The sequence below is a fragment of the Sus scrofa genome, chromosome 16 (genome assembly GCF_000003025.6).
Source record: "Sus scrofa isolate TJ Tabasco breed Duroc chromosome 16, Sscrofa11.1, whole genome shotgun sequence".
NCBI classification, from domain to species: domain Eukaryota; kingdom Metazoa; phylum Chordata; class Mammalia; order Artiodactyla; family Suidae; genus Sus; species Sus scrofa.
In genome coordinates, this window is record NC_010458.4 from 46488722 (window position 1) to 46511673 (window position 22952).

Genomic DNA, 22952 nt, shown 5'->3' on the forward strand with positions numbered 1-22952 from the left:
CCCTGGGCTACAGCTCTATGTGCTTCAGGTGCAGCCCTAAAAAGACAAAAAGAGAAAAAAAAATTTTTTTTAAATAGATAAAATAGAATACTTAGTAAGGCGGTGTGATTCCTTACTGACGTTCGTAATATTCATTCAACAAATAGTTAAGCACCCATTGTGTCACCTGATTTTCCCTTCTTTCCTTCCCTTTTGGGGCCTCTCAGTCATACTTGATATTTAGTCTTTCTAAATCATTCGCCTCCTGAAGTTCCGGGGACTCAACTAAATTATTTTCCTGGTGGGGATAGGAGGGAGCCCCTTTCTCTTTCCCATTTATCCTCTACCCAGCATCATAATTTGCTATATGCTGTAAATCGTAATCTTTAAATCAGACTCCAATTTAGGTGATAAGAATCACAATTAATTAGACTAGCCTGTCAAAGATTAAATGTAATCTTGCATTTCAATTATCTCAACGCCAAGGCTTTAGCTCCAGCCATCAGAAGTGCAGCTGTAATGTCTGCCTATGTTTAATAAAGTCTTTGCCTGCTCTTTGTTTCCTGTATTGCTTGTCTAGAAATAAATTAAGTAGGCAGAGGATCTCAGATCCCTTTCATTTGTTTTTAAGCTGTGGGGCAGAAGAGATATAAATGCAAGATGAAAAACTTAAAAGTTACTAAAACCTAATTAGTTCAGAGTATCTGAAAAGATTTGCAAACTTCTTATTTAAATCTGTTGACAGCTCTTTTAATTCCTTCCAACTAGTTATCGCTGATAACAGTATAGTTGTGGCTGAAGATTTACTTTCACATCTCTTCTTTCTACTCCCATTTCCAGTCACCCTTTTTTATTTACTTATTTATTTATTGCCATGCCAGTGGCATGTGGAAGTTCCTGGGCCAGAGATCAAACCTATACCATGGCAGTGATCCAAGCAGCTGCAGTGACAATGCTCAATCCTTCCTTTATTGTCTGCGCCACAAGGGAACTCCACAGTTGCCCTTGTTTTCGTTTTTTTTTTTCTTCCTCCTCCTCCAAAGGAAAAGTCCTTGTTCCCACTAAGCTCCATATCATTCCAACTTCATCTTTCCTTTATATTCAGAAAACTGAAGTATAATAACTCAGACCTTATCAGGGAAAAGTGCAATGTATTTTAAATAATGTGATAATGTAGGTATGACTCATTAGATAACTTCTGAAAAGATATTGAGTGTTTTCATATATAGAAAGGCAAACTGCAGATGTTCACTCTGTTAAATATGCTTCCAGCTTGCCACCTTAAAAAAGTTCCGAGAATTCTTATAATTCTTAATTATAATAATTTCTGGGAGTTCCCACTGTGGTGAAGTGGGATCAGTGGCATCTCTGCAGCATCAGGACACAGGTTTGAATCCTGGGCCTGGCATAGTGGGTGAAAGAATCTGGCATTGCCGAGGTTGCCATGTAGGTCACAGCTGCAACTCAGATCTGATCCTTAACCTGCCAAATCCATATGTTGCAGGGCAGCCTAAAATGAAAAAAAAAGAAAAAAAGTTTCTGGTCTTAAAATTTGCCAGTGCAATTGGCTATTTTAAAAACCTGTTAATAATAATGAAAAAAGATTGCATGAATAATTCGAAGTTAACAGCAGCTACCCATTAGTTTGTGCTTTGCTACATGCTAGGCACTCTGCTTACCCATGTTTGTCTATATATCACTCATTTAGTCCTTGTTATACTTAAAATTATTCTCATGTCACAGATGAAGAAACCGAGGTTCAAGTTAATTAGCATACCCTAAGTGGCAAAACCAAGATTAAAACCCAGCTGTCTTTGGCTTTAAACCTAACAGTTTTAATAATTTATCCACTACTGATTAAACAGGTGTGGTCCAAAATGAAGGAACTCAGAATTGTTTTGTTTGCGGTTTTTAGATGCATTATCTTAGCCAGCATTCGTTATGGCTTTGCCCATAGAACTTGAGAAGTTTAAACGTTCAAGATATTAGCCATATAGGCATAAAGTATGAACGTGCTTATAAGGTGTATTTAAGGAAAGTATTTGGGGTTTTTTTAGATTTTTGCCCACCAGAATGTACATTTTTTTCATTTGAAAGAATGAGGGAGATTGTGTCAGACAGGAGTAAAGTTTTGATTGAGCAACAGTTAAAAGACAAGCATCTTAATTTAATATTGATCCACACTTTGCATATACTTTCTGTGTATTTGTGTTACATTTTAAAAGGTAAGTGGCAGTTTTTTATGTACTTCCAAGCTCCTTCCATCAGTAATGAAATACTTGGCTTGGGCAGTCTCTGGAGTCCAGAATTTCAGCTTAAATTTTCCATTCATCCGTGCCAGGCAGTAACTCTAAAATATCTTTTTTTTTTTTTTTTTTTTTTTTTTAATGGAGAAGGCTCCAAAAGGTGCAGCTGTGTGCTGGTTTCATCTTGCACTTTGTAGCGGTGTTGGCACCGTTTACCGTGAGGAATGCCACTGTCTCCCACACGCCACTGGTGCCCAAGGACTGTTCAGGCCTGTCCGTGTTAGTGGTATGGGAAGGGCCTAAGTTGGGAGAGAAGGGCTCTTCTGTTCCATGTGATTGGTTGTCACCAGGGCAAGTGGGGAGGGGAGAGCGGAGTGGGGAGACCTAGTGGAAAATGCAGCTCTGATGTGTCATCAAAAATTTCTTCTGCAACCTGGGACACCTCGTTCACTGGTGTCCTTGTTAAGGACCAATTCCCCTTTTCCTTTGAAATAATACATGTCTTGGCTTCACCACCGCTTTTAGAGCCTTCTGCTCTTCTTGTCTTCTTTCTCCTTAAGCGATACAGATTTCTTCTGATGAAAAATGATTCCCCAAATGAAAAACTGATGTTGGACTGAAGTAGGGGAGTTGAAAATTCACCCAGAGTTTTAAGAGTAGACTTGGCTATCCAGACATACACACTGGCTACAGCCAGATTTAAAAAAAAAAAAAAAAATTCTTCATTCAGGTGTAAAAGTCTGTCTGGAAGGCGAAATCAAGTGAGAATTGATGTGTCAACTTGATGAGAATCATGCTCTGGTAATTTGTGTTTTGTTTGATAGTCGCCATATATAATCTCTGTATATTTAAATATGCATATTTAGTTATATCACATTTTAGTTTATTGAACTGTGTGATATGGTACTTTATCATGGACTTTTCAGAGGACAACTTGCCAAATTTGGTACTTCCTAGCAACTGTCATTTCCTGTTGGAATTTCCTAAGGTGGGATCTAACAGAAATGTAAATATTGACCTTGTATATTTGATAAAATTAAAGGAATGGTGGATTTTAGGGTTGTTGAAATAATTAGTATTTTGCTTTAGAACGGCATTTTCGACTTTCGCTGCTAATTGATCCTGGTGCCCAAAGTGGAAAATGTGAACTTTAAAGGCTTCTTGTGTAGTGCTTCCTCATTCCCTATGTTTAAACATTTTAAAGGGGAAATGGATTGAATCATAGATATTGTGCTAGAGAATAGGAAATCCTTGAATTGTTACTTTAAAAAGTCTTCTCTCTTTGTAAAATTTACCTTTTAACATTCCCATGGCAAAACTTTGATCAGGTAGGATGGATTTCTCTACTTGGGTAATATACTTTCTTCAATATTAAAAATTCAGTGATATGTTCAGTCAATATAGTACAAAAGGAGTACCTGTACTCCACACTATATGGTCTAGTTTTTTCTTATTAAAATATTCCAGGGTGCACTTTGTGAGGTGTTGTTGCAAGGACCTGGTCGCCATCACAATGCTTTTTAGAAACTTCATGTAGCATTTGAATGAGTAAAACCAGTGGTATTTTGCAGCTCAGGATATGGAAAGGTAACTACCATATTTGCCAGAGACACATTGAAAGGCTAAGGAAATAAGGTAGTGTGCCCCCCACCCCCACCTTCTTCAAGCTGAAGTGAAGAAATAAGAGCAGTAGAAACAACTTTATATGTAGTATTTGCCAACCCAGTAATAGAACAACTGTCAGATGCATATTTCAATCACTGTTAAGTGAAATCTCTAATTATCACTTAACTTCCATATTTGCCTGCAGAAATGATTGTGTTGATAAGATTCTACAAGGCGATAAACCTTGATTAAGTAATTCCATTTTCAGTTGCCAACTTTATTAAAAAAAAAAATGCCTGTGTAATTTATGAAGAACAGGAAGGAGGAACTAGGCATGTTGGTTGGACGAGTGTTGTGTGGATTTGTGGGTTCCTGTGTTTGCTGTTTAGCTTTTAGCTTTCTGGACCTTGGCATGTGCTGTGAGCTCTGTAAGTTTGAGAGGACCATGGAGAAACACTACAGTGAGCCCCCATTAGTAACATGTCCCTACCTTTATGTTTTCCTTCTGTCACCTTATGCTGCTGGGATGATATTTTGCACAGTGTAGAAAGCATTTACGGGGGAGGAGGTTTTTGTGAGCTGATCAGCTCAGGCAAAGGGAAGTAGTTGATCATTTGTCAGAGGAAATGAAATGTTGTGCTCTTTCATTTTCTAGTATTTCTTGTTTTAAATCTTAACCGTGCTTTCAATGCTCAAGACTACAAACCTTGCAAGGTATTGGTGTTTCTAGCACTTTTTCAGGTATCCTCATATTTTTATAGATTTTGGCCGAAGTTATTGCTGGATTTTTGTCAGGCAGGGGGTGAGGGTTACCCAGATGGATTTGCTTCTCCTAATAGCATGTCCTAAAATGTACTGTTAACCCAAAACAGATTGCTGGTTCCCTTCCTGGCTCTCCTGATTCAGGGAGTTTGTGGTCGTACCCAGGCATCTGTCTTCCACAGGTTCTCCCCGTGATCCATTGGTGCAGGCAGGCGGGGGAAAAACACGGGTGCGGTGATGTTCCCACTCAGCTCTCCTCATCGTGACCATCATTATGGCATCTAGCGGCATATCTGTCCTGCCTTTATGCCTTTGTAAAATGTGTTTGAGTGCTGTTGCCATGGGACAAAGTGGCCCAGGAAACTGAGTGATAACCTTTGTATGCCCTGAGTTCAGGTGCTGAAGCCCATGTCTGGTTCCTTGTTCTCGGGGACAGCTTTATCATGGGCTCTTTGTAGCACAAAGTCAACTTGGGAATCTTTTAGCTACTGTTGGCAAAATTTGCCCTGGCTCAGATTATAGGCTTCTTCAATACCGTGGTCACCAGCCAGATAGACCTATTTCACTTTAAATCAGTAAGTATTAAAAAATTCACTTCCTCCTTTGCAGTAGCTCCACTTTCAAGTGCTCAGCAGCACCTGTTGGGTGGCACAACTAATAGAACATTCCATCATCACAGCAGGTTTTATGGGAGGGTGCTGCTCTACGATTTCCTTCCGTAACATAGCTCTTCTCCTTTTATCGTGGGCAGTTAGAATGGCTAATAGAGTTAGGTGGCAAGATCACATTATAGTCTATCTCAGGGAATACTGCAACCTAAAGGGGTCTTAGAGTCTAGGGTTTGGGTTTTCAAAATGACAGAAATGAGGTTAAAATTTAACAACATAAGCTGACTTTACTCTTGTCTTGTGAATCTGTTCTTTTCCCATGCTGACTCAGTACTAGAAAGATGGGCTTCATTAGACATTTGCTTATTAACCTGGTACGTGGCTTATAATAAAGAATCACACCACTAAGATCTCATTGAGATGACGTTGTCAGTATTCAGTTTTTCTTAGATTATATAAACTATTCCTAGATAAAAGTACATACCTTTATGAACCTTAAGTGTCTAAAAGTTTATTGATGGCTGATAAACAGACTACACATGTAGCTATTTTCATTTACTCATTTACTCATATTCTGCAGTTTGAGGAATTTGACATGAGTCTATTTAGCTCCCTCTTCTGGTATATTATGAGAAAAATATTTTTACTTAAGATGGTTTCATGTATTTGTGGAGTAAAGATACAGTTACCAGTGTAAGGTTGAAGGACATTATTTGTGTCATCCAATTGGATTTTATTTCTTTTGTATCGTTGGGTAAAACATGTAGGTAAAGCATGGAAAAACAGTTTACGAAGGCATTACATTTCTTAAGATGGTAACTGACCAAAACATACGTAAGCAGATAAAGGCTTTTCTACAGCACATGCACAAGCACTCCATTGAATGTCAAGTGGCGGGGGGGTCATTTGTACTGGCTTTGTCTCTGATAGTAAGCTCACCCCCACATTTGTGGGACTTGGGGCAAGAGCACAGAAGGAGGCCCAAGTGACCCTGTGTCTAAATATTTTAAAGTTATAAATCACAATAACAGATGTTTAGTAAAATCTGTTCTGGCCCCCTACCTGGACAGTGATTTCTTCACAATGACCAGGAGGCCAGATTTGCATTTAGGTTTCTTGGGTTCTGAGTTTTGCCCTAAGAGCATGGTGATATCGAAAGTGTTGCCCGGACCCACCCCTGCCTTGGCCCTGCACCTGCACTGCCAGGGACCTTGCAAATCCAGACTCCATGCAGTCCTGAGCCCCACCCCCCTCAGCCTCCACCCACTCCCGGGGCCCAAGGGGGTTCCCCTGAAGGGCGGTCAGCCCTGGGGAGGATAGACCCTGGGGAAGAGGCCTCAGAGGCCACTGGGGCAAGGGAGCCTGGGCTTCTGGGAAGTGTTCCTAGTGTGTCCTAGGAGAGAAGCAGCAAGCCAGTCCCCTTGGCCCCCAAAACTCTTCACACTGTGGGAAGAGCCACAGCTGGAGGGTGGCCATGGAGGAGCCTTCTGAAGCACAGGGCGCTCTCTTGTTCCTGCCTGAGCTTGCCGCTGTCTCGGTAGAACATGACTTTGTGTCTTGGTGTTCTTCATTGTTGTCTGAGGCACCGGACTCCCCCAGAGTACACATAACCCATAACCGTGGGGTTCTGTTTATTTGCAGCTTCAACTCTTCCAGACCTGGCAGAGCAGTTTGCCCCTCCTGATGTCGCCCCGCCTCTTCTCATCAAGCTAGTGGAAGCCATTGAAAAGAAAGGTAATACAGCTGGTAGAGGCGATTGGTGAACGGGTTGTGGCCTGATTTCCTAGGTGTTATCCTTTGTATTTGCCTCCTGGGCATTCATTAAATGCATTCCCTGCCACCTGTGCTGGACACAAAAGCTTTGGGTTGTTGTGGCCTGGGGAGATACTCTTAGTCTGACTCATAACCCCATACTGATGTGTCATTTTACTGTACGGAAACGATTAAATTCTCCATAACTTAATAAATATAATTAACTTGCTCCTTCATGGCCAGATGATTTTGCCAAAATTATTGACATGCTAGATAAGATAAATAGGAGGAGTTGACTTCCAAGAATATTTGGTACACATCTAGAATAGATACTGGATGGAGACTGGAATGTCTTTCTGGCAGCAGGCTCCCAGGTTCTCCAGAGAGTTGTGTTTTGCATGCTCAGTCTGTTTTGTGTCCTAGGTCTGGAATGTCCAACTCTATATAGAACACAGAGCTCCAGCAGCACAGCAGAATTACGACAGCTTCTTGATTGTGGTGAGTGTCATGGGGCCAGAAATATAAATGGGAAAGGTCTTACCTTTCTGTTTCAGCTAATGCACAAAACACTTAAACTGAACCACACAACGTTCTCAGTTTGAAGGGAGCTCAAAAATCACACACACTTCCCTCTGCCCTCTTATGGCAAGAGTGCAGACCTTTGATGTTTGTCTTCTGAGTTGGTGTGTGTTTGCCCGCCTGCCTGCAGGTGTGTTGGCTATCATCACAGCCATGCACCTCTGGGTCCTGCGGAAATTGCCAGGGAGGGAAACAGCCTGAGATTTCTCTGGCTCTGCTCATCTACCATCTTTCTCTGAGCCTACCATTGGCTACATCTAATTTATCTGGACCGGTTGACAAAAATATTTATAAGTCTGTGTCACTTAACAAATGTCTTTTTTTTTACTTTTTCCCCTTTCTCTCTTTCCTTTTCCTTCCCCTTTCCCTTTCTGTCTTCCTTCCTTTCTTTTCTCCTCTTTCCTTCCTTCCTTGCCTTTTCATGCCATATTTACCTCAAGTAACATCATGATATTGTTATATTCTGTAGTGTACTGGTAGACCAGTTCTCTGGGGGTGAGGGGAAAGCCCTGGTTTGTAGTAGCACTTACCCATTTCTGTGGTGTAAATAGTCCCACCATGATTAATTTCAAGCCAGCAACTGAAATTATTACTGAATTCCAACTTGGGAAGGATTGTGAGCCAGTACAAGTCAGCTCTAGCTCTTGCCATTGGTTAAATGACATCAACACATTCAGCCAGGTGGTGGCTTGATTCTTTGCCCCTTCTCTCCTCTGCCATACAGAATAAAACTGTCCGAATATGCATACATTTATTTGCCACCATTCCAGCAAGTCATCTTCTAGAATCTTTCAGATCCTCCGTTCCCTCCCAATATTTTTCTTTTTATTACTCATTTTTTCCTTCACCTTATTTTAACTGCATTTGGGTGCCTGAACCAAAAGGAGTGAAACCCAGCTTTAGGAGGAGCACTTTCAGACATGTAGTTGTGCAAAGAGCGCCCACAAGATATTTGATAAATGAAAACTTGAAGGCTGAGGCAGCTTTAACATGAGGCAGCTTATGAAAATTTCTAGAAAAGATGTTTCTGGGAAGAAAGGAGATTAGATCTTTATCATTGAATAGTTTCACTTGAAATGTACTGCCCGAATGTTTGAAGCTTTTAAAAAAAAAATTCTTTTAACTTTCTTTTCTCCCTCGTACATGGAAACCAGTCTTAGCACACACACAGGGCAGATACTTCTACACACACATAGAGTAGGTCATTAAATGTTGACTGGCAGAAAAATCAAGATGAAAAGACTTGTTTTTCTTTATTTCTAACAGCTTTACCAGGGTGTTAAAGGAAACACTGAATTTTGTCCTAGCCAATTGAAATAGAGATACATGTTTTGGTCAAAAAATTGGTCAAATTGAACATGTTAAAAGTCACAGGAAATGTTTAGACTTCAGAGACTGATGAAATGGGAGTTATTTGAGAAACAGTGGTTAAGCTTTTAAAGGTAACCAAAAACAAAATGATGCAGTTGAGCTTAAAAAAAAAAAGCTTCACACCACCTGTGAGATGGAATAAATAACCAAAATTCACGTCAACAAGATATTTTGACCGACAGCTTTCTTTCCACATTTGAGACCAAAACACATGTAGAAAACTGGTTTCCCTCAGATTCTGTGCTATAAAAGTGAATTTTGTGGCAAAACAAAAAGAATAAACACTATCTCAGTTTAAGAGTGGATCTTCCAGGACTGTTCCAGCCTGAGGATTTTTCAGTTTATAAAAAATGATGTAAGTCACTTTCATTAAAAACAAAAAGCATGGCTTTTAACAAACCCTGTGATTTAACTAGTGTCTAAAAAGGGCAGACTTGGGTGGAGGACAACAGCCCACTTTTTTTATTAGCACTCACTAAGTTATTTCATCCACACATCAGTCTTGTGATATAAGTATAGGGACTGCTGATGATAAAGCTGTGACTTGCATCCAAATTGTTCTGACTCTAAAGTTCTTACTCTCCCACCCCCCATATTGCCCTAAAATAAATTATTTCTTTTTTCCCTTGTTTGAATTTAAATGGGTAGATCCTCTTCCCCAAACTCCCCTCCCCCCTCTCTTTTGGTTTCTCTTAACCTGAATCAGGCTTTTTCTTTAAAAGTTATCACAAGAGGAGTTCGTGTTGTGGCTCAGTGGTTAACGAATCCGACTAGGAACCATGAGGTTGTAGGTTCGATCCCTGGCCTTGCTCAGTGGGTTAAGGATTCGGCATTGCAATGAGCTCTGGTGTAGGTTGCAGGCATGGCTCAGATTCCACATTGCTGTGGCTCTGGCATGGGCCAGTGGCTACAGCTCTCATTGCACCCCTAGCCTGGGAACCTCCATGTGCCACGGGAGCAGCCCTAGCAAAAAAGACCAAAAAAAAAAAAAAAAATGTTATGACAAGAATAAACAATGTGTGGTGATGCATGTTAACCAGACCTACAGAGTGGGGACCAGTTTCACAGTGGTGTATACAAATAGTGCATCATTGTGTTGTACACCTGAAACTACATACAACACAACAGGTTATATATTCAGTTAGACATCCATTTTCAAAAGCAGGCCTTCTCAGCCTCAGCCCTCTGGACGATTTAGGATGGATAATCCTTTGCTGTGAGGGGCCCTTCTGTGCCTTGTAGGATGTTCAGCAACACCCCTGGCTTCTACACGCTAGATGCCAGTGCGCTTTTCCCCCAGTTGTGACAGTCAAAAATGTCTCCCGATATTGGCAGATTTCTCCTGAGAGTAGGGGTGGGGCAGGAAGTTTGAAGACCCCAACTGAGAACCACTTAGCGATCAGTTGGAGAGGGAACTCCATTCCAGTGGGAAAAGGGGTGACGTATTGGAGAGTTTGCTGGTTACCTGTCATGTGAGTAGATTCATGAAAAGCTGGTAGAAGAGGATGTAACCCCCCTCCCCCCACAACCCACACCTCAGGATTGGGTTCCCAAGTCATCACATGACAGATGTGTATACGTCTGGGAGGAGGATTTTAGGAAAAGGAGACTTCTAGAACAGAAGTCAGAAACTCCAAGGAGCTTCAGAAGCTATCTTAAAAAAATAAATAAATAGAACATCTTGCATGAATTTGAGTGGAATTTGACATAAGGTGAGCTTCTCCAAAGACTTGAAATAGGGGTATTTCTTATTTTAATTGTTTTTTATTATAGTTGACTTACAGTGTTGTGTCAGTTTCTGCTGTGCAGCATAGTGACCAGTCGTACATATACATACATTCTTTTTCTCGTACCATCTTCCATCATGTTCTACCTCAAGAGATTAGATGTGGTTCCTTGTGCTGTACAGTAGGAGCTAGGGTTATTTCATGCAGAAGCTAAAAAGGCTCTTTGGAATACACCTCATGGGTTAGAGAAGGGTTCTGGTGATTAGCATCACTTTTAGAATTCAGTACACAAACATTTAGCAAGCACATTCTCTGCTGAGCTTTGAGGGATGTGAGAAGAGCAGGTGACAGGCCCAGTCCATGCCTGTGAGGGACGGTCAGTCTAGGAGAGAGACATGTAATGACCATACTGATTGGGATGTGTCGTGTCAGGGGTGGCTTGTCCATACTGCTCTTGGACAGAGGTGGCAGCAGAAACCCCGCCTGAAGGAGGGACATGTGGAATATTTAACTTCTTCATGGGTATACCTCATTACCAAATGGTTTACCGCCATCATGTAGGATGAGAAAATTAAGTAAGATGAGTTTGTTGGGCCAAGTGGTATTACATGAAGTATCCAAGGAGGCACACTAGCGGTGGGCAGCAGCTTGCCATGCAGTTAGCAGCTATGGAATGTTCACGGGGGATGCGTACGTGGTTTTGTTGACAGTCACACAAGTAGTTGCAGCACTTACCACATGGATTCTTTATGCAAAGACCTAGTCTTGCCCTTTCCCACACTTACTAGAGATGTGATATGCCTCTGGTTAGTTCCTTGTGGGATGTTTAAGTGACCCAGCCTCTTGCTTCTCCATCTTTTCCTTCTTTTCCTCAGACTAACCTCTCCACATTTGCTACAGATGGACTTTCCTGAGCTTTCTGGTATTGCGTGATTATCTTTCATAAGATCTGCTTAGTCAGTGGGACAGGTTTGGCTTATGATGACAATGCGTCCAGGGAACTTGGGTAGCTTCCGGCTCCACCTGGAGTGCCTGGTGATACCACACCTGGTTCACGGGCACCCAGGATGCCTCTGCTCCTTCTCACACTGAGCACCTGGGGGAGATCTTTGATTCTTTCTCATCCTCTCCTTGGCCACAGCCCAGTCCCATCAATCACCTGGTTTTGTTACTTCTTTTTTTTTTTTAATTTTTTAAATTATAGTTGATATGCAGTGTTCTGTCAGTTTCTGCTGTACAGCAAAGTGACCCAGTCATACCTCTGTATATACACACTCTTTTTCTCACATTATCCTCCATTGTGTTCCATCACAAGTGACTAGATATACTTCCCTGTGCCATACAGCAGGATCTCATTGCTTATCCACTCCAAATGCAATAGTTATGTTACTTCTTGATAACGTCTCCCCCATTCCAGGACTGTCCTGGAATCCAAGTCGCCGTGAATGGTATTGGCACTTCCAGCATCACTCCTTCCTGACTTATTTTGAACATCATGATTGATGAAGCTGTTTAAAAATGTAGCTTTCTGCTCCTCAGCTGCCCTGTTCTCCACTGAGTACTCAAGTCTCCAGATAACAACGTCCCCTCCCGTCACCAGTGTGTCCTGTGACACACTGCAGCAGCCATGGTCTTTCCTGCCCCAGCACCCCTTCTTTCTGCCAGGCTCTGTTCTAATCCCAGGCACTCAGAGACCAGCTGTGGTTCCTGTCGTCCCAGGGTTGAGATGCCTGATCACTCTTCCAGCAGAAGAATTTACTCAACAGACTGCTTATCTTAGCTTTCTCCTGTGATAGTTCTGTGCCCACCAGTTAGGTTAGTCGTACCTTAATTAGAACACCCCGTCACAAGTAGGGGGAAACAGTCTGTAGATGTTCACATTATTTTCATGGATATTCTTGAGATTGTGAAGATTCTCTAATGTCTTACTGCTTCATCAGTCGCTCTCTTGGGTTAAATTTATGTTCATACTGATAGGTAGTACTGACAACTCCGATTTTAGGAAATCTGTGGATTTGCATTTCACAGTTTCTTGTTGCGGTGTGAGGAAGCATGCATTTACTCTGAGATTCTCCATCCTGAGACAGAACCCTTTCTCAATGAGGGCAGAACCACCCTCGAGGATGCATCTGGAAATGTTGTGAGGGCAGCAGTAGTTTGCTGAGGCTGCCATAACAAAATCCCACAGACCGGGTGGCTTAAGCAACAGAAGTCTGTCTTCTCACAGTTCTGGAGGCTAAACGTCCAGATCAAGGCAGATTTGGTTTCTTCCGAGGCCTTGGCTTTCAGACAGCCGCCTCCTTGCTATGTCCTCACGTGGTCTTTCCTCTGTGCGTGCACCCCCAGTGTCACTTTTTCCACATTTCCTGCTCTTTAAAATACCAGGTGGATGAGGGCCCACCTCTCATAGCCCCATTTTAACCTAACCAGCTCCTGAAAGGCCCTTCTCCAAATGCATCCACCTTCTGAGGTCCCTGAGAGTTAGGACTTCAACCTATGAATTTTGGGGACACAGTTCAGCCCACAACAGAGGCATTATTTTCCGTTGATCCAGAGTCTCAGAATGTGTTCCGGCGTCTTGGGCAGAGGCCTTCATTGCTAAATGCCTCATGTGGGGGGACAGACCTACACGAGGGAAGATGTTCTATTCAGAATGCCAGGAGCAATCCCTGCCAGAAGCACTGCTAGTAAATGCTCAAGAATCTTTATGTACTTGTCCTCATACTGCTTCCTTTCCTGACTCACATGTAGGTCACAATTCAAATGATCGGCCCAACCAATGCATCTGATGTCTGACCTTTTTTTTTTTTTTTCCTGTTTCTATCATAGATGCCACCTCCGTGGACTTGGAAATGATTGATGTGCATGTTTTAGCCGACGCTTTCAAACGCTATCTCCTGGACTTACCAAATCCTGTCATTCCGGTGGCTGTTTACAGTGAAATGATTTCTTTAGCCCCAGGTTGGTTGCCTCTTCTGAGAACCTCACTGAACATGTATTGAGATGTGGAGGTGCTTGTTAAACTCAAGCACCCCATATAAAAAGAGATTTCTTAGAAAATGTCAGTAGGAATCCCCTCCCCTGCTGCCCGTGCTGCCCCGCCCTGCCCCCATCGTCACCAACTCTTTGCCTTACCAGGGCAGCCAGTAGAAGAGCCAGATCCTTGTTTGCTTAGGAAGACCGTCCACATGTTGAAATGGCTAATTGTTAACCTTTTATCAGTATTAACAAGGTTCACTGCGTCAGTGAAGGCCCTCACGGGCCAAGTGTCATCCCTGGATTCAGGGCACCAGGGACTGGGACCCAGTGACTGGGGATATTCCCATCATCCCCTTCCAGGGGCCATTACAAAATGAGTCGGGGGACGAGGAGTCTCCGTTTTAGGAGCTAACACTCAGTTCAAGTGCTTTGGGGACCGGAAACTGTGGTTCGTAACCTTCAAAGTTAAAACCTGTGACACTTATCTGATGCTCCTCCACACTAGCCAATCACACTTGACGCTGCTCCAGAGAAGGCAGATTTCTGCCCTCACCCCCAGCACCTCTTGTGGTTTTTCACACCCAGAGTCTCTTGCATTTCCATTTGATTTGAGATTTCTACTTTCTCATAATGCCTTTTCTAAGGAGAAGAACACATGGACTGTCCGCTTCTTCGGCTGCCGTTGGTTTAAGTGACTCCTCTGTAGCTAGTGCAGAAATCCTCTAGGTGGTCATTCACTGAGAGGGAGAAGCAGTCTCTTCATCTCTTTCCTTCCATTGTTTGTTTCTTTTTAACCTGTAGAAGTGCAAAGCTCGGAAGAATACATCCAGCTGTTGAAGAAGCTCATTCGATCACCTAACATACCTCATCAGTATTGGCTCACACTTCAGTATTTGCTAAAACATTTCTTCAAGCTCTCTCAGACATCCAGCAAAAACCTTTTGAGTGCAAGAGTGCTGTCTGAACTTTTCAGCCCTCTGCTTTTCAGATTCCCAGCAGCCAGGTGAGTGAATGAAGAGAAGCCTGGGTTTGGGGGGGATAAGGAGACACATAGATGGGTCATTAAGCTGATTCTAAAGATACTGGGTCACAGGCATTTCCATATTTTCCTCAGATACATTCATTTGAATATGTATAAATGAAAATGAGTTTATCGTTGGGGAAAAAATTTTCTAACAGAACTCTTTTTTTATTGTAGCTCTGAGAATACTGAACACCTCATAAAAGTCATAGAAATTTTAATCTCTACCGAATGGAATGAACGCCAGCCTGCACCAGGTAATGACTTCTGAACATTTAAAATTCCCTCACTGTTGGTTTTTCAGAGCCTGAAAAATGGTGGCTTTAAACCTTCTCTAGAGTATTATAAGTTTCTCTTAGAATTGAGATCTGTAATTGCATGTTACCTTATGATTGGAAGAAAAAAATAGCCAGGCGGTAGCATATATGGTCAGTATTATCTGGATTTTGGTATTTGTGGATTTTATGTGATCTCGGTTTTAGGTGAGGGTTGTAGGGGGTGCCCCCTGTTCCCCCTCAATTTTGATGCTTCTGGTTGTTGCATAAATTATGGCTTTCATTTTAGTTGTTGACATTTTTGTTTTTCTTTCTAATACTTGTAAAGTAGGGGATTTGTAATTACTATATAATTTAAAGTATTTTGGAATGTATTTTTTGGAAGCGGGTAGGCTGAGAAATGTCTGTCAAAATAAACATTTTTAATAATGAAAGCAGTATGAAACTAGGGGTTCAGTGCAACAAGGTGGTCAGGCCAGACACTTCTTTGAAAGCAGGCTGGCCTTCAATTAGCTGTTTGACAAAGCAGGAAATGTAGACTGTGTTAGCTTGAATTTAATTTAAATTGATGTCTTTTTCTAATACTATGCAAAGGAAACAGCCTTACCTTGCTGTCTGCTGGTTCATTTAGGGTAGTGGCAGTGGTCTCCAAAGTGAAGGGAAGTTTTAGGGTCCGAAGAAAGTATTGCTTTAGTCTGAATGTATGCCTCAAATTTATGTGAAAACATCATGAATATATTGTCTTTTATAAGTAAATTATGCAAACTACCCAATTTATCTCTGTAGGAGCGGGCCTGGGGACCCAGTAGAAGTAAGTTGGGCTATTTTTAAGGTGCTACATAGACAGACCTAGTTGTTTGCCTCTGAATGGGGCCAAGAGAAAGGCAAGGGCCTAGACTTAAAACCCGCCTGCAGGGAAGGGATCAGGATGGGATGGTAACCACTCCTGATAGAGGGACCCATGATCATGATACTGGGAAGGGCTTCTGTGGGCAAAGCCAAACTTTGGTATCCAAAGAAGAGAGAGGCAGCAGAAACAGTACATAAGGCAAGCATGGGCCATTCCAAATGTTCTGAATTACAGCAAGTGGGAAATGCAAGAGGGCTACCCTGCACTGTAGGTCAGCTGCATCAGAGCTTTCCGATGTAAGAATCTGAGGATGGCCAAAAGTCGCATCTCACATAACTGCTTGGGCCACTGGATAATGGGTTTGGGAGCTCTGTGCTGGTATTGAGAGTCTGCTTTTGGGCTCAGTAGGAAACAGTGCAGTGACAGGTTAGAATACCCTCTGGAGAGGGGACAGGAGCAGGTGTACACTTGGCCCTGGACCCGTTTATTGACCACTCACTCCTGGACTGACTGCTGGATAGGGAGGGAAGAGGACCGGCAAGAGTAGAACAGGGTCTGGGCCAGAGGATCGAGTTCTGCTCTTTCATTTCCTCCTGACCTGTGGAGGTCCTTCTCAGAGACAGGGAGAGCTGGCCCTGCCTGCAGGCAGCAGGGTGGTCCCAGTCTTCTCAGTGACCACCCCTCAGGAGAGGGGAGACACGGAAGCTCAAAGCCAGACAGGGTTTGACAGATATCCATGAACTCCTGTGGAGTTTTGAGGATTTCTACTATACAGGGCGCACCGGAATCCATGATGGGATTTAGTGCATCTGCTTGGCGTAAACTGGTTGAATGTCTTTCTCAGTTTCAGCCTAATTCCACCCAAGGAAAAATTCATCTGCAGCCATTTTCATAGGGCACACTTAAAACCACTGGTTGTGTCATAGACCCTCGCTGCACTCTTCTCTTAAGAAACCAGTGTGACAGTTTCAAAGGCGGATTAGTTCCGTCAGCTCTCTGGAAGAATGATGAAGAAAGCCTTGAATGTTTGCTAGACTATCCCAGAACACATGCGGACTCTTCCAAAAAATTGCATCCAAGTCATTTTTAAACCCTAGTTTGAGTCATTACCCCCTTGGTGGGATATCTCTTAGCTATTCTGGAAATTGACATAGCTGCTTCAGCACCTCTCCGCTGGTGAAAAGACACTACCCACCCCAACACAATGTTCTCATCCTGAACACCTTTGTATTCGGGAATGGCTTCAGTGCAAATGATTGTCAGGGCGCCACAGGTTCGAGAAATGACTTCTCAGGCCTGGTAGGTGTGCGGTAAGTTTTCATGGCGTCTTTCCCGGAGAGCTGGGAAACGCAGTCCCGGCCGCACCTCTGGGGCACAGTCATAAATCATTCACTTGCAATAACTTGATTGTCGTGAATAGAAATGAGGTCTCGAATGGTGTTTGGGGGGTGGGGGAGAAGCAAGACTGTCGTGAGGCAAGTAGACCCCTATTCTAGTTGTCAGCAGGGAGAACTTGAAATGATAGACAGAAGCAATGGTGTTGGAGGCAGCATGTCAATTCAAATAAGACCCGTTAGCACATAGTATCTAATTAAATTCTAGGTGGGAGGGCATGTACTGTAAGTATAAAGAGAATCTGCAAGATGTGATTGGTGACGTTTTAGGATAATTGAGTAGACAGAAAAAGCTCAGAGGAAAAAAAAAAAAGAGGACTGAAATGGGCTTTGAAGAATAGGTGCAATTTCAAAAGGGGAAGGAGAAATAGCATTTCTCTTCAAGAAGTTTCAAAGATTTATTCAGAATCATTTGTGAAGGACAAAAATAACAACTTGATATTTTTACCAGATTTGAAAGAGCAGTAAATATTTTAAGTGACAGTATCATAAAAAGCATCACTTGAGTGCCAAAAGTATTGTCCAGCTCTCCTCCTTTGCACAGGAGGAAACTGAGCCCACAGAGGCTGATGGTTTTACCTGGTGCCACCCCAACCAGTGCGAGCCAGAGCTCGGCCTGCCGGGGAACCTGGCCTGGGACGCCAGCCTGCTGCTCTCTCTGCTGCCTGGGGTTTTGGAACCTTCCTGGGCCATGAGGCTGCTTTTACTGTCCAGTCACAGAGCCCTCCGAAGTTTCCAGCAAGTAATAAACTAAAAATACGTGCTCTTTGCTCACATGGGTCACACAGACTAAAGAGCCCCAGTGCATTTTGTATAGCTTTGGGGATCAAGCTCAGAGTCACTCGGTCTGTCCATCCATCTGTCCTTTGTGCCGTGGAAAGAACAATGTGTGTCAAATAGATCTGGGTTTAAATCCCAGCTTTTACTCTCTACTTGCCAAGTTCATCATCAAGTCATTCCGCCTTTGCAAACTGTTCCCCCGTCTGTGAAATGGGAACACTGCCTCTCTCCTTGGGTGGCTGTGAGAATTAAGTGACATGGGAAGGGATGACGCTCCTCCTGACCCTGTCATATGGAGTATGTCCTCAGTATCTGTTGCGCCAGCCCTGTGGTCAAGGCCCTGCCAGAGCTGGCCTTGTTTTCTTCAAGCCGCCTTCCTGGTTGGTGCTGTACAGATCCTACCAGGCCATTTTCCCCACCAGCCCCACATTCCCAGCTGCAGACCCAGGCCCTTGGGAGCCTGGAGGGGCTCTCCTGCAGATCTCAGACCCTCCCTGGGCAGTTGCTGCCCCAAGGGCACATTGCTTGGAGGGAGGCAGGTGCCTTGGTCTCCTGCCCTTTGGGTGTGTGTGGCTCGGTGTGCGGAAGGGCCAGGGTCTCAGTCCCAGCTCCCCCTGCCACCTTGCCTAGGGGCCCACACATGGTGCACTCAACACACAGGCATTCCCAGCCGCCCCAGATGGCGCCCTCCTCCACTGGCACCCAGGGACCTCCTCCCGGCTCCATGTGCAGGTTTTTGACCCATTCAATGCACTTATGTCCTTTAAGCCTCTTGTCCTCTTACACTTTACTGTTGTGTAGTTCTTCTGTTCTCAGCTGCTTTTCTCAAGGACAAAGGCTGTGTCTTCTTCGGAGCTCTTCCTAGCATAGAACTGGGCACAGCATAATAATCATCCAAATGAATTTTTTTTTTTTTTACTCTTTGGTAAAATTCTCCACTTTCAGGGAACTCTCACGGCAGCTCATTTAAGGCATCCAACACACCTCTGAAGTACCGTTGTCTCCCTTATAGGGAGGGAAAGTAAGGTTTATACATATATATATATGTATTCTGTCAAATTTCTACTGTACAGCATGGTGACCCAGTTACACATACATGTATAGATTCTTTTTTCTGACATTATCATGCTCCATCATAAAGTAAGGTTTTGAAAGGCTAAGCACAGAGTAAGTTTTAGAACTTGGTTGATAGTTTGCTGTTCTCTTTGTTACCAAGAGTCTTTTTAAGAAATGGTTAATGTTGAACAGCAGGTTTTCTTGAATCACAGTGTGTTGTGTTTACCCTGCTGAAACTTAGGTAGCTAAAGTAGATTTCTATAGGGCAACTAAGGTAAAAACAGGCCATTTAACTTGGGGCGCCTTTGAATGAAACCCATTATAAGTGTATTTACATATTTCAGATTTCATGGATATATTCAGAAATATTAATGTAGCATAATTGACGTCTAATATTGCACCCTCAAGCCCAGGGGGAGAATCAATGACTCCTTCTACACCTGTCAAAGTTAATTTTTAACCACTCGTGCATTGCAAAACATTCATCCTGAAGAGCCTGATTCATAAATCTTGTTTTAAATGCTCTGGGCTTGGTTTGCAACCAAGACGAAAGCAAGCACTAAGGTAGAGGGAAATGATTTTCAAAGAGTTTTACTTTTCTCTGATTTATTTTTTATTGGGTTTAAAATGTGGTCTGACATTAGAGGGTTGTTTCCAAGGTGAGAAATGAAACTTAGAAAAAAATACATGTGTTTAGCCGGGTAGGAGTAAACACAGGCAAGGTGTACTAGGTTTTGTCAAAAAATAGGAAGTTTTATTTGTGCTCTGAAGAGGAGCATGTATTGGTGGATATAGTTCAGTTTTACTTTTGTTTTTGCAGTGCAAGCCTTCTCTTTCTCTCGAGGGACCTCAGAGAGGGAAATAGCAAGGAATGGGTTTCTTTTTTTTCTGCTAAGCAATGGGCACACCTTTTCAGATACTTTGTAGAGTGCATCAGTGTTATGGAAACCTGAGTTTATTTATAAACTCAGATGGACATTTTTCTTAGCACAGGGTTATTAAGAACCCTGGATGTGGAGTAAAGAATTGCTATCACCCTTAAAGGCTTTTCTGTCCTAATTTGTTTTCAGTTAAAATTATGAAGGGAGGCATCAATTTAATCCTTAAAAGAAGGTTTTGGTTCATTGACTTTTTTTCTCACTGCCTTTTTATGGGCTTCTGTTCATAAATCGTGGCCCACAGAGCCACGTAAGAAGCTGTGCAGGATGAAAGGTCCTCGTGGGTCATTTGCTCCTCAACGGTGATTGGCACATAGGACATACTGTGTTCAGTCTGTAACTTACATACTTATCTTAATGATTAAGGGACATTTTCCGGACTAGAGCACACACGGAAAGTGACATATGGCCTCTTTGTGCCTCTGAGTGAGTTGTACAAAATTTTTGAGGAAAGGAAAACTAGTATGACCTAGGGCTTTGAAGAACCTAGAAGGTACAGTTAGTTTTCAGTTATATAAGTTTTCCAGGGTGGTAGAGTCTGGGTTTCACAAGTTAAAATACAAGTTTTCTTAAAAGAGCTTAGCAGGCACATGAAAAATATTTCCTGGGTTGTTAAGGCATCTGTGCATTTGATTTATTATTTATTTCTTAGGGACTCATATAGATTAAGTGACAGTTGGACAATTAGTCTCACACAAAATAATGAGACTTTGGACATGGTGGGAGATGAATGAAATACACAGAAAGTTGATTGTTTTCTCCTAAGCAGAAGTTACTGATGCTGTTCTACCAGCAGAGGGCTCCCTTTTTAAGCTAATAAAGAGCATGTGTTTTACAGACCACTGAACTGACTTAAATAGGAAAAAGCTCACACTTTCAGTAACATAAGAGAATCTCTATGGTAGGTGATTGTACATATTGTGAGAAATCTGAAGCAAAGTTTTCAAATCTATTTGAAGACTTTTTTCTCTAAGTAGAAAGTGTGCTGTTTCCCAGCAGATAATTTTCTTCTGAAAGGGAAAATAGACTGTTGGACTAGAGAGCATTTTCATCTTAGAAGGTTTTGACATGACATGTCATGTGAATCCAGACAGGTATGCTTAAGAGACGGATGTTTCCGAGGTTTCCAGCTTTAGAAAGACTATTTTTAAAAGTAGGGCAAGATTATGCAGCTCAGGATACAAGGGCATTCTCTGAACTAACCCTGTGTCTGGGATCAGCTGGCAGGAGCCAGGAGATGCACTATCCCCCCCACCTTTGGGAAAGTAGATATTTCAAATTATATCAATTGCACCAAAGGAGAGCTTGTAAAATCACTTTCATTGTGAGTACAGCAGTGCTTCCCAGATACTGCAAGTAATCCTGAAGCTGGTTCCTGCCAGTGTGGACTCTGTGTCAGCACCTTTGGGTCACCTTCTCGTTACGGAGTGTGAGGGTATTACAGACAGAACCTGTTTTTTTCAAAGATAATTAGAAGGTAGCTTTTTCTTCTAATAAAACTAAAAATAGAAAACAGAAAAAGTTTTGTTGTAGGTGTGAAATTTTTTGCATGTGGCTTAAAAGAAATTAACTTCAGTTTCACTTGTTAATTTTTACTTTCTCTGTCAGAGGGAAGTCAAGAGCAGGGCCAGTGGGTGGAGAAAAAGCAGTTTGGGAGCAAACATTAGCAGGCTCGGTTCTGGTCCTGGATTCTAGCCTGTGCTATCATCTTGTGCAAACCACTTCACTGGGGGTCAAACCAGAGAGAGAGAGTATAGCAAGAGGGAATTGCTTGAAGGATCTGAGGATTTTTTCCTGGTTTTAAAGCTAGTAATTCTGTGATTTTACTCTGGGTAAGCTTCATGGGATAATAGTAAAGCTATCTACGCTGATGTGAGTGAAAATTTTTCTTAGGCCACATTTTAGTTCTTCAAATAGCAGCCAACAGTCCCTAAGGCTTCACTGCAACTTTCTCAAAGGCAAAAAAACTCTAGGAAGGTGTGCCATTCTCCCTGCCCTCCTGTCCTTTGCCCCATGTAGCATTTACACGAACCTAATGCAGACACACCTCTTAGGGCCATTTTAACGGGAGTTGAAACTGACTTCGTAGAAATAGCTGCAGAGGAGGATTTTTATTTTGGGGGGTGGTTTTTATGTTACAGAGCCTAGTGTATCCGTGCAGAGTCACATACTTTTCCCTGGGTGCCTCCTTCTGTGAAACCTTTGTAAACCTGTTCCCTGCAGGGTGGCCCCCGTTGGGCTCCCTTGTGACACCTGCAGCCCTCTGTGCTGGGGTGGGGGAGGAGGTGGACGTGAGTGGGGCACGGTGTTCTGGGTCGTTCTGAGAGAGGTTCAGGCCTTTACAAGCAAGGCTTTGATTCTATTTTTTGCTGAACTAGCTCAGCCACTTCCTGTGTTTGGCAGCGCCTAGTGCCTCGCTTCTCTGTGGCCACTTGAGCCCCGCGAGCAGCGCGCCGCCGCCGCCCCGCGGGTCCGTGATCATATTTTGCGTCTGCCTACAATGGCCTTCTCACTTCCTCCGCGACAGGAGGACGGGGGCCAGCCCTGGCCACTTGTTAGCCGATGACAACTTCGACTTGGACTTGGGCTCCCCTCCCCCGCCCCAAATCCCTACCTCAGCAAATATTTGAACCTGCCCAAGTTAATCATGAAGCCGCGATCTTTATCTGAAAGGGACGTGCGAGCGCGCGGGCTCTTTCCCTCCCTGGCGCGGCCCGGGTCCCGGCGCGCAGCGGGCTCCTGTGCCGGCGGCAGGCGCTGAACTGCACGGCGGCGGCAGGAGGACAGGCGTCCGACCCTCCCTCCATCCGAGCCAGGCTTCCGCGCCTCCAGCGCTGGAGGAATTGCTTTGGGGATTTTTTTTTTTTTTTTTTTCATGGTCGGATACAGGCATTTTTAAGGGAAACCACTGAAATGCATAACCTGCAAAGTAAGTTGCCTTTCATTTGTGCACTGTTCTGCCCCTAGCTGTTTCACTGTTTTCGGTCCTTCTGTGAACCTTGCATTTTGTGTGTCTGTGTGTGGGTGTGT

The 22952-nt window shown here is 43.1% G+C and overlaps 1 protein-coding gene across 3 annotated transcripts in view; it reads left to right on the top strand.

Moving 5' to 3' along the window:
* PIK3R1 (phosphoinositide-3-kinase regulatory subunit 1) overlaps positions 1 to 22952 on the top strand; it is an 88870-nt gene that overhangs the window by 53965 nt on the left and 11953 nt on the right. For 2 of the 3 annotated variants that reach the window (XM_021076847.1, XM_021076848.1), the window contains exons 3-7: positions 6842 to 6934; positions 7376 to 7450; positions 13459 to 13590; positions 14410 to 14611; positions 14807 to 14886. In XM_021076847.1, coding sequence (XP_020932506.1) covers positions 6842 to 6934; positions 7376 to 7450; positions 13459 to 13590; positions 14410 to 14611; positions 14807 to 14886 — 582 coding nt within the window. Of the gene's footprint in view, positions 1 to 6841; positions 6935 to 7375; positions 7451 to 13458; positions 13591 to 14409; positions 14612 to 14806; positions 14887 to 14931; positions 22852 to 22952 lie in introns of those variants that run through there. The other variant, XM_021076849.1, reaches the window with a different exon arrangement.